This window comes from Pezoporus wallicus, unplaced genomic scaffold (assembly GCF_028554395.1).
Source record: "Pezoporus wallicus isolate ANWC-B61680 ecotype Strahan unplaced genomic scaffold, APGP_CSIRO_Pwel_v1 contig_360, whole genome shotgun sequence".
Taxonomy (NCBI): Eukaryota; Metazoa; Chordata; class Aves; order Psittaciformes; family Psittacidae; genus Pezoporus; species Pezoporus wallicus.
Window position 1 is genome coordinate 1,062,090 of NW_026640059.1, and position 11,207 is coordinate 1,073,296.

The 11,207-nt window shown below is 36.3% G+C and overlaps 1 protein-coding gene across 1 annotated transcript; it reads right to left on the bottom strand.

The window, feature by feature from the left end:
- Nucleotides 1-4,363: 4,363 nt before the first annotated feature.
- On the bottom strand, nucleotides 4,364-10,795 carry RGS13 (regulator of G protein signaling 13). The gene is made up of 4 exons (XM_057417196.1): nucleotides 10,727-10,795; nucleotides 8,274-8,335; nucleotides 6,188-6,354; nucleotides 4,364-4,606 (listed from the first exon to the last, which is right to left on the bottom strand). Exons 1-4 carry the CDS (start codon nucleotides 10,789-10,791, stop codon nucleotides 4,409-4,411), a joined length of 492 nt encoding a protein of 163 aa, XP_057273179.1. The 5' UTR covers nucleotides 10,792-10,795; the 3' UTR covers nucleotides 4,364-4,408.
- Between the last annotated feature and the right edge of the window lie 412 nt (nucleotides 10,796-11,207).

Below are 11,207 nucleotides of genomic sequence, written 5' to 3' on the forward strand. Positions count from 1 at the left end.
TTTTGTATTTTTTTTTCCTCTTTCTCTCTACTTTGTTGTACCTGTTTCTTTTTTCATTTTAAAAAAAAAAGAAAAAGTTGTAATCCTTTGTGCATTCTAATCAGCCCCTGAATTGGGACTGCTATTTTGAATTTTAATTTAAAATTTTATTTTATTTTATTTAGTTTGCAATATAAGATTTTGAAATCAAAGCATTCAGAGCTGTACAGTTACTCAGTGCTACTGACAAGTTATTAAATGGGTAAATCCTCCAAGAGAGGTTACCACTTCTGTGAGGATTTGTTGTAGGGCACTGTAGGGAAGCCTTTATTAGGATGCTGAATTATCTTTGCCCAGGAAAGGCAACAGTCTGCAGCAGTGTTATCCAGGTAACTGGCACGTACAGAAAAATGTTCTTTCCCAAAGACTTTTTCCATTGCACTTTCCTCTGTGTTTAGTGAACGTTAGACCAAACATCAGTTTCTGAAGGGACCTGTGATTGTAACAGTACTATATATTTGGCAATACTTGGAAATGCTACAGTCATTTCCCTTTTCTCTGAGGCTGTAGGCTCCTAAACATCCTTATCTGCACTGTAATTGGTGGTAAACATCTCTGTTCATATTTGCTTAAATCAGCTGTCTACGGTATGAAGTTCTGCATATTACTTCATTACTATGCTTAGAGTGAGACTGCCTGCTTTTATTTCTTGAGGTTTAAAAGCAGAAATATCTAGAGTTAATACGGAAGTATGAAATAGAAAGAAATTGAGAGAAAAGCCTCCAAACAACTCAGTCTCTGAAGGCTTTTTATCAGACAGCAACAAGACATTATATATTCTCATTTACCATCCATCTATACAGAAAAGGTCAGGCTAATCTATTTTTACAGTTTTATTTTGACTGGCTCTAATTATAAGCAGATCCTTACTATGTCTTTTAGACCTGATATACAATTTGCATTTGTTATTCTACATCTGTCATCATCTATACACATAGACTGGATGTGGAAGTCATGAAAGCAGCAGTATAAAAATAGAGTAGGAAATGGAGGAAGAATTTTGTCACTTTTATCAAGAAAGCAGGCCAACACAGCTCGTACGTACAAAGTAAAATGATCCAATTATCAGCATTTTCAAAAACAGCAACCAAAAAAAAACCCAACTAAACAACCAAACCTCCCCACCCCCCCCAAAAAAAAGCCAACCAAATGACAGCAAACAAACCAAAAAAATCAGACTATCTGTCCAGTATTTTTTAGGGAGTCTGAATAGGTCAACAGTTTCCATGGTTGTATGCAATTAATTGCCATAGTGTTTTTATTAATCTGAGTTTTTATCTTGCCAAATATAATGTGTTTGAAAAATTGCTATTGTTTGATGTTATAATTATTTATTCACATTAAATAAACAAGGGAAGAATGAGAGAGAATTCTGCCAATTTAGCCATTTTATAGTGTTTTTTTTATCTATCTGAAGAGTAGCTTTGAATGATTAATGTGAGCAAATACCCTTTAGTGTTGCCTGCCAGTGGAAAGCGTACCTGGGCTTGTTCAAGTCCTGTTAATGAAAATGTTAAAAGCAGTGGTTTGTTATTGCTGCTGCCATTAGTAACTGGTTTATGAATCATGTGATCTGGTGAAATACACTGTCATTGTGCATCTGGTCACACCAAAGAAAAATCAAGCAGGAGCAAGATCTCTACCAGTTAACAATAAATCTATTTGGGGAAAAGACCCTCTTGTCTTCCAACATTGGGATGCACACACACACACACACAAACCCAATCTTTTGGCTGCTTCTAGAAGGAAATGTAAAGTTAACACACCTGCCAGCAATAAGGGTTGCTAGATTAATGACCTGTTAGCAAAATAAATGCTAAATATTTGATGACATAAAAATGAGTTCCTGGGTCCCTCTATGAGTTCTCTGAGCATTCTGTATGGATGAATTTTTCCTTTTTCCCTGCCCCCCCCCAGCCCTGCCGAATAATCTCCTTTTTGCAGGGAGAAGGCTTCTGTCTGTCAACACACTACCTGACCAGCCTCTTTGTTTAAGCCCTTCAGAAGACTGCATGTGAAGCCTGTTTGGATGTGGAAATATATCCTTGGTCAATAGAGGCCTTTTTCACTCACAGACTAGCACCTAGGCCTTCTGAATTTCTAATTCATACAGAAATGGGAAGGCTTTTCATAGTATAGTCCTTTGTTTACTTTTTTCTTCTGCTCAGGTTGGCTTTTGTCATGTATCTGCTTCCCTGCAGGGATTGCTTTTTTAGTAGTTTCTCCAGTTTTTCTTTGCTGTGAGGTTGTGACATCTGCAGGGTCAATCAAGCCAAAGACCAATGCACTGTACATGCATCAGCAGTTAAAGAGCAGCAAGAGCTGCATTGCCAATGGAGTCCTTGCTTGCTGAAAGTGGTTTTATGAGCGGACAATTCACACAATTATATGATAATCCATTTATATAAGGTCAGTGTAAAAGGAAAGAGTTATCTTCTATACTAACAATCATTTTTCTTACAACACTGAAGTTACTTTAATGTTTTCTATAGTAGTGTAGATTGTGCTCAGACTTGCTTTGTATTCAGCTTTAGACATGAACATAAATTCTGGCTTAAAAATTTTATTAAAATTATGGGCAAAAAGTATTTGTAACCCTAGAAATTGATGATAACTTATGATCACTTACACTGTGGTTCATGTGTTGGCATCAGAGCACTCACAGACAATCACAGTTTACCAACATAATGTCATACAAACCCAGGAATCATATTATACATTTTGAAGCTGTTGACCAAGATATTTATCTGTCATCAGTAAATCATTGTCCCTGTTCCCAAATGTAACCTATACTGTACACCACAATAATACCACTGCTCAGAGACCCTAAACAATGATCATTCTTTCAGGAGGGATTGAGACTTTTCCTTAAAATATATTCACAAATAATATCTTAATACATGGTCAAGAGGAATGTTTTAAAAGAACAACTGTAGTTTTTCTTCATTACAAGATAGATGCCACAGAAGTGAAACCAGATTGTTTGTTCACTGTCTGCACTGACGAGTGTCTTCATGGTTGCCTTTAAGGAAAAGGCTTAGACATTCACTTTGAAAAATCATGGGAAGTTCTCAGGAAGACCAAAAAACTTACTGTGGTTAAGTGAATGGCACAATGAACAGGTGTGAGTTTTCCATAGAAAGACTAGGCTTTCCTAACAGAGGTGAGACAATAACATTGTCACAAAAATTGCCTTTTAAAACTAGGCAGACAAGTTACAACTTAAAGTAATTTAGAAGCATAAACTAGCAACATGATTGAAGTAATCTCAGTTAAATAAATGTATCCAAGTGAACGAATACCTCATTTCTCCTGTGAAATCATTCTAGAGGATCGGTGTGATGCTATCAGAGTTTGTGGCTGATGTCAGAATTACTTGCTCTTTGTGCTCATTGGAATAATGCAGTTTGAGAGTATGCTAGAAAGGTCTCTTATATCTATGGCTTTTAGTGTCTATGATGATGTACATTAAAAGAATTAAATGATTCCAGTTTTAATGAGACTTGAGGAATCAGATTGGTTTTTGAATGTAAACCAGGTTACTTCAATACTTGTTCAATGAATCAGTAAGTTGTCTTTTACAGTTTATGCATGAGAGAAAGAGCCCTGTTTGTCTTACAGTATGATGTTCAAACATCAGGCTTGCTTGTATCTAATTACTAGGGTGACTGAAGGGAAAGAAATACATTTTGGTATGCCCAGAAAAAAAAAGACAAATTACTAATGAGTCTTATCACTGGAGATAAATTCAGGATACACTGGTAGTATTGTAGTATACCATAGACCAAGTATCTCTTTAGATTATATTGCACATCATAATTCAGCATAAAATCAACTCTACTCTGTATGAATACTACACTTCATAGTTTAAGATTAAGCAAATAGCTGTACTTCATAATGTATCACCTATTACTTTAGAAGAACACAAGAATAAAACAACAAAAAAGTCAATGCAGCAATGCGGATGTTTTTTCTTCTGTGCTATGTGAGGACAAACATGCATTTTCTAGCAGCAAAATCATTCTTTTATTTCAGGCCTCTCCAAAAAGGAATGCTGAAAATGTTATTAGAGCTGTAAATATCAGTAAAAGACTAAACCCTTAGGCAATCCTTTTCAGCTGAAACTTCTTTATACTTAGTTTTCACTAGCTTTTAGGGTTTCATTGATGGGAGAAGAAAACAAAATCAGAACTGTTCCATGGGGAAATAAAGGGAAGAGGAAAGACAGTGCCTCATCAATTCTAACATAAACAAAACAGTTGAGCAGATTAGTAGTAATATTTTTCCACTGTCTAATTTCTTCTGTCTGCTTTAAAATTTTAATATTTATATGCCACAGAAAACCTTTCTAAATTTTCAACCTTTCTATTTAATTTTCCACTGAATTGCTGCCATTATTTTGAAGGCTGTGTTTGAGGTTTTGGTAGAACTTTGATTCAAGAAATCGTGGATAAGAATCTCTTTCCATGTGCATGTAAATTATTCTCTGTGCTTCTTCAAAACAGGACTGTGTTGGCTCTTGAATATTCCTTATAATTGCTTTCCTCGCAGGACTGTCAATGTTAATCTGAAACAGAAAACAACATTACTCAAGTATCACTGAATATATGCAAAGGAAAGGTAAGGAAGATTGAATTCAGAGGACTTTTATTAACTGCCTTTTATTTACATCTTTTCATATACCCTTTAATTTTAAATCAGCACCTAACGAAAAACATTGATTCTAGCAGAGTGGATTTCTCCTTATACTGCCAGAAAACTCCATCTTATTAGTTGCCCAATTTGCTCTTCTTTTGTTGTTTGATGTAGTAAGAGGTATGGTAGTAGCTGGATGGGTAGCTTGCTCCCTTGGGGACAAGAAGCATGGGAGCTGTCTGAATTTCCCAGGTTGTCCCACATTGTTAATGGAAAAGCCATCTTAAACCTGACTATTGTGATCAGTGGAGGTTGAGAGTAGTGGTAAAGTCATTGCTTTGCTCCTGTGCAGAAAATGGGCCCTAGACTTCAAGCCTTAAGGAAGTTAAGCAAGATCCAAATACATACTATTTTAGGGGGGAGGAAAAATTGCACATCTTTTTTTAAATGTCCTAATTTAAGCCTGTATGTTTGATTGATGAATTTTGTAGTTGACAATACTGACATTTATTTTTTTGAAAATGCAAATATCTCGCTGAGTTTCCTATAGCTGCACACACTAAAAATAAAATACAGCAGAAAATCACTAAAAATGCATTTTCTTGCCCATTGGCACTTAAAACCAGCAGAGGGAACTTTCAGATTTCTTTAAGTTTTGTATTAGTGGGAATGGTTTAGTCATTTAAAACAGCAATTGCTCTCAGCCAGCATCTGAGGATGCAGCTGAGTTGGTTTTGGCTTCCCTTCAGTGTCAACAGGGAAGCTGCATTTTGAGATTCTATAATAATTTTATTGTCATGCATAAACCAGCCTGATTTTTCAGTTATGTTCAGTCTGCCAGAGGCAGCAACAGTAAAGCCAGATTGAGCTTATTTTTTGCAAGGAAAGTAATAAGCTGGAATAGTTAAAGGTCACAAAGCATGACTGATTGTGCAGGAGAGACCCTTGTCTGTATAATCACTTGTCAGGAAAATAAAATCACCCTCAAACGTTTTGTATATAGATCTTCTCTGTTTTCCCTAAATCTTGTATTGTTGGAAGCAGAAAACAATTCTGTCTTGGAACCTTTATTTTAGCCCATTTTACAAAGGGGACAGCATTGGGTGGAGTTTTTACTTTGTCCATTTAGATTTACTCTTACAAAGATCAGAGTTATATATACCTGTAACAATGGCATGATGCAAAAGCTATTGGAGTGATGTCAATGGCTGCTGGATCAGATGCTGAAAAGATTAGAACAGATCCAAGAACTTGGTTATTAATCTAGCTGTGCCTTTTCCTTGTATCTTTGGTGGGTAGAGTTGAAAGATTTACCTATTGTCAAAATGTGAATGCAAGTATTAAAATTCTGGGTTCAAATGTTTTGGGAGGATGCATTGCTACAGTTTTCACTATCAGTAATACAAGAAGTGTTTTCACTCCCTGGATACCAGAGGTGCTAGGCATTTGTAAGCAACATTACACATCAGGTATTTTTATTTGAGGAGATAAAGTGCATGTGTTATTACGTCACCTCTTTGGGAGCCTGGGGCTGAATGTAACTTGTAAAAAGTTTCCTGGCCCTGGAAATCCTTTTCCTCTGTGATGTGATCTTCTTAAAAGCTTCGCAAGCAAGCCAGAATTCCATATTTTCATCACTGTGCTCTGTCTTCAAGTAGGTCTTGTAAATCACAGGCCCATCTGTAAATATTTCAGAAGCCAAATTTATGTACCGCTACATATGCATTACCTTTAGAGTCCTTTGAAGGCAACAGGGATGTTTACAATGCAGTATATTTCTTGATTGTACATCTATAAATATTCTTAATAGATTATGTTAAAGTGGGGAATTAAACACTCTAACTCACCCTGAAGCCCTATACCTCAGCACTGCATTTTCCTGCACATGCAGAGCTCCCTTTAGCTTCAATGGCATTTCACTATGCAGAGACAGAGCACAGAAAACTTTATTCTTCATGGTCTCTGTGAACATTATCAAATATATTCAGACTGACTAGTATTTTTAAATTCCAGTTCCAGTTTTCTACAGAAGATACCTAAGTATTATCAAATAATCATGATTTGACTGATAAGACATGCTTTTCTTGGTGTAAGAACTTGGAGAAAAAACAATTAGCAAAAAAAAAAAAAACTTTTCTTGCTGCTGTAACAGAGTGAAGTAAAGCAGTTAAAATAATACTGTCTTTAGCAAATAAGTGGTTCTGAACCTGAGGTTGTCTTTGAAACACCTGACAATGGAGTTTGCCTGCAGAAATCAGTGAGATCTTGGTGAAGATTAAATTCCTGAAGTGTCATTAGACTTGCTTTGTACAGAATTAGGTAATAGAGTCATTAAAATGCTTCTAGCCAGAAGAACATTTATGAAGCTTCACTCAGTGCTAGCAGTTGTGCAAGAATGGTACTTGCAGTACAAAGATGTGCTTTGAGACTGAAGCCTAAGATAGGCAAATACTTCACTTACTTTTCATAGTGAGCTGAAAATCCATTGGCTTTAGAGTTTCTGGCTTTTCACTTGAGTGCACTTTCGCACTTTCTGACTCTTGTTAAGCATTTGGATGAATTCAAAATCAAGTAATAGCGCCATCTAAGTGCAGTGAATGAAGGACAGCATCCACGTACTGCTGGAAGCTATCAGGATTTTATTTAAAGAAAGCTTTCTTACTAGTGCAGCACTCCGGGCTTTCATGTTTCCAGACACTGCCTGTCATCTGGCAGAAAGGGTGATTGCTTGTATCCCTGCCTACTTGTGCTATAATTTTGTCTTTTAAGTGTTTTCTGTTGTGCGGCTTCTCACTGTGCTTTATCTGAAAACTGTTATATTTATATTTATATATTATATGTATATTAGATATATTATATATAAACATATTAGATTGTTTACTGGTAAAGATTGAAATGGGAAGATCTTTTTCTTTTTTTCTTTACACACAGAATGTGCAAATTCTGAAAATCTTCTTGCTCTTTGTTTGCAGTTTGAAAATTATGCCAGTCCTTAGGAATAATCTTTAGAGGCTTGTGCTGTAACTCTGTACATGAGTTTCTCATCAGAGTTTTTTAAAAAAGTAGTTCAGTAGCGATGTTTTGCGGCAAGAAATTTATGAGAAATGTGGGAGTGCTCTGAGCCCTGAATAAGGAAGGGGGATGCTGGAGTGAGAAAGTTCAGATTTGCTACTGCAGCTACAGTTCTTCCCATACCTGAGATGAGGGTCTGATTTATCTTCCAGGGCATAATGTTATATAGATGTGCCATTAGGTATCGTGTCTTTGCCGTACACAGGATTTTCCAAGTCAACTTTTCTTTCATTTTCTTCTAATATATATTGCTATACAGTGTTCTAAGCAGGAATATGGCAGGTAAACCTGCCCCTATTATGTGTCTTTAAAAGAACTACGTGTCCTTGCAGAAATGGCAAGTTTGGGAAAACATTTACAGCAAGCTACATTTATTTTCAGTTTGATGCATACTAAGCATGTCACACAACGTTGGTTTTCATTAGTTGCATATAAACCAGCATACATTATACCGCATGAGTTACTGATTTTGCTTCGTGAGAACTTTTTCAGTAATCTGTCTGGGAAACAAACATACAATTACTTACATTTACTTGTTACCAGCTTTTCAAAAGACTGGGACCATTGCAGCACTTCCTCCAAAGACACCCTTTAGAAAAAAGGAGATTATTGTAGGATTAGCTATGGTTCAATGCATAAAAAATTAACTGAAATTACATTATTGAAAATCTGTCTCTAGTTTAAATAAGATCTGTATAAAACTTATATTTAAAAAGGTTTTTCTGAACATCCTAGATCTTATTATGCTGAATCAAATATTCTCTTTGCTGTAACAAATGTAGTTCCATCTCAAGGTACTCTCGTGCAGTTCTTCCAGATATGGCATTTGCTTATTTAAATTGTGCTTAGGAGAAGCACAAGGAAAGTACTAGATTTCTAGGTGGGAGCCTCTTTGGGACAGGAATCATTATATATACTTTATGAAATGTTGGTGTTTGTATTTAGTAGCAAAGTCTTAAAGGGCTCAAGATCTTATAGTAATATTTACAGGCCTTTGACAACTAAATTGACTGATCAGCTGAGAGCTGAATATAAGCTCTGAACATGAGGTAAATAATGAAAAGTTAGTGCAATCTTAGTTGTAAGGGACTTCTATTTCTCTCCAGTTGTTTACAGTATAGTATGACACATTGTTACTAATCTAGACAGTTCTTGGTGGTGATTAAAATCAGATTTCTTTCTTTCATGTTTGCTATTCTTAAACAATAATTTCATAAACTTGTAGGAGTCTCCTGCCTGATTCTGGGAAAGAGTATGGAAGTAGTGAGGTGAGAGACTAAACAATTTAAGGAAAAACAAATGTCTGACTGCCAATAGCTCCATTTAAGTGCACGTAACTCCATTTACACCAACTGATTTTTAAGTGTTGCAGTTATAGGACATTGATGCTGGTAACTTGGAAAAAATGCTTATGCTTATATTAGTAGAAGAAAACACAAGGGATATATTCCAGTGGGTGCTTTCCATTATGCGTCAGACAAACCTAGGAGGATATCCCTCTTACATTAAGTATTTTGTTTTCATATGAGCTACAGTTTTGACAACAGCAGCTCAGTATCACAGAACATTTTGTAAAATTTTAGTTAAAAGCAAAACTGGCTTTGGTGTGAGTGCTGCATGATGCTTCATAGATTTCTGCTGCACATTAGCCATTAGAAGCTTTGTAGCTTTTTTAATTGGTGAGCACCCATTTATTTTTAATTTGATAAAATTCTCTGTTTCTCTGAAAGAGTACATGCTGGGACTCACTGATTGTTTTGTCAGGCTTTCCTGATCAGTCTGACCTGGTCAGAGAAATATATTGTAAGAGAAATTTTGCCACTATCAGCTTCTGGTATCCATAAATCTCTAGTAGCTCTTGCCAGTAAAAGATACTGTTTTTTTCCTTCCCATGGGCTATCAGCCTCTTCTGTATATAAAATCCTGAAGCATGTTGTTATGAGGAGTGAGAATCTTTATTTCTTTGAATGATTTTTGCCTTAAGAGCCGCTTCTGAGTCATATTCACTATTACTGATGCAAACATTTTTTCATTTCTGTCAGCAATAACACTTGTATGCAGAATAAATGACAATCTTTTCTGTCTTACTAAGCATAATCAGTGGGGCTATTGTATTTCTATTTCTGATTATGATTTGTCTTTACCATTAATCTGTGAAGTAGAAAGAGTGCTGCCTGGTGAGGCAACTGACACAGAAAAACCTTTTTACTTTTTTCCTTAATTTTTAAAATTGGGAAAATGTAAAACAAATGTATATAACAAAGGCTGTTGTAGGGTCTTGTGGGAGCTACCATTCATTTATTATACCCTCTCCAGTGCGAGGGGCTCTCCTGGCTGCTGCTGCGTGGGAGAGAAGTCCTAGTTCAGGAGGCACTTTTGGAAATGCCATGCTGTCTAGATTTCTGCCACTTAACCTCATGCAAACAGCAGTTTTGGGAGTCATCAAACACACCTCGGTATTGCTGTGGAGGACACCGCATGTTGGATGGAAGCATTTCATCACCCTGATGTGACACGCTGACCAAAAGTTCCAGCTATGATTGGCCTTCACTGAGGTTGGTGGCAGCTAAGGACTTGCAGGAGGAACCTGGGCATGTGTCTTATCCACCACATGTCTTCAGACTTTGCCAACAGTCTGAATTCTTCTAAACTATTGACCCAAAATACTTGTCTTACAAATTCTTCACAGGCCCAAATCTGGACTTAATCCAAGGATTAGTTTAGGCTTATACTATTTAATATAAAAGAGGTTTCCACTGAAATGTACCTTTCTACCACTAGGGAAATGACACTTGGCACTTCCTGTCCTATAAAGGAATTGGATATATGAAGGTGATCACCAGGGGTAGTTGTGAAGATGTTGCACTTTCTTGCATGTTTTTAAGCTTGCAAAGTAAACTTCCACTCTGAATTTTGATATTTTTGTCTGTCCTATTCAGCTGCACATACTGCAGAACATAAATAGCTCATTGGTACTTACTTAGAACTGATCCCATTTTCTTCTGCTCTGAATACCTTGCAAAGCCAACAAGTACTTGGACTCATCCTCCTAAACGTGAAAAATATGTGAGTTTTAAAGCTGCTGTGCTCAGTTCTGGCTGTCTTATATTCCACTTATAATTTAGTCTCCATATAGCAGTGCAACCAGTTCTAGCAGTGTAATATGTCTAACCTTTATCTACGAGTCATGGCTGAAGCATTGGACTAAAATATCTTTTTGTAATGTGCAAAACCTTAAAAATAGTTATAAAAAAAAAATACCAAGTAGTCCAATGGGTGTATCTGCCTCTTTGCTTCTCCAGTTTTGAAAAGAGATTACAAGTATGAACCTGACCTGAAGCAGAGATACCAGGCATCTTTACCCTGAAAGTTCAGGGTGACCTGAATTGGAGATCAGAATTCGATGTGAACTGAACAATACTGGGTAAATTTAAGTGTCTGAGATTAACACTGATATTTGT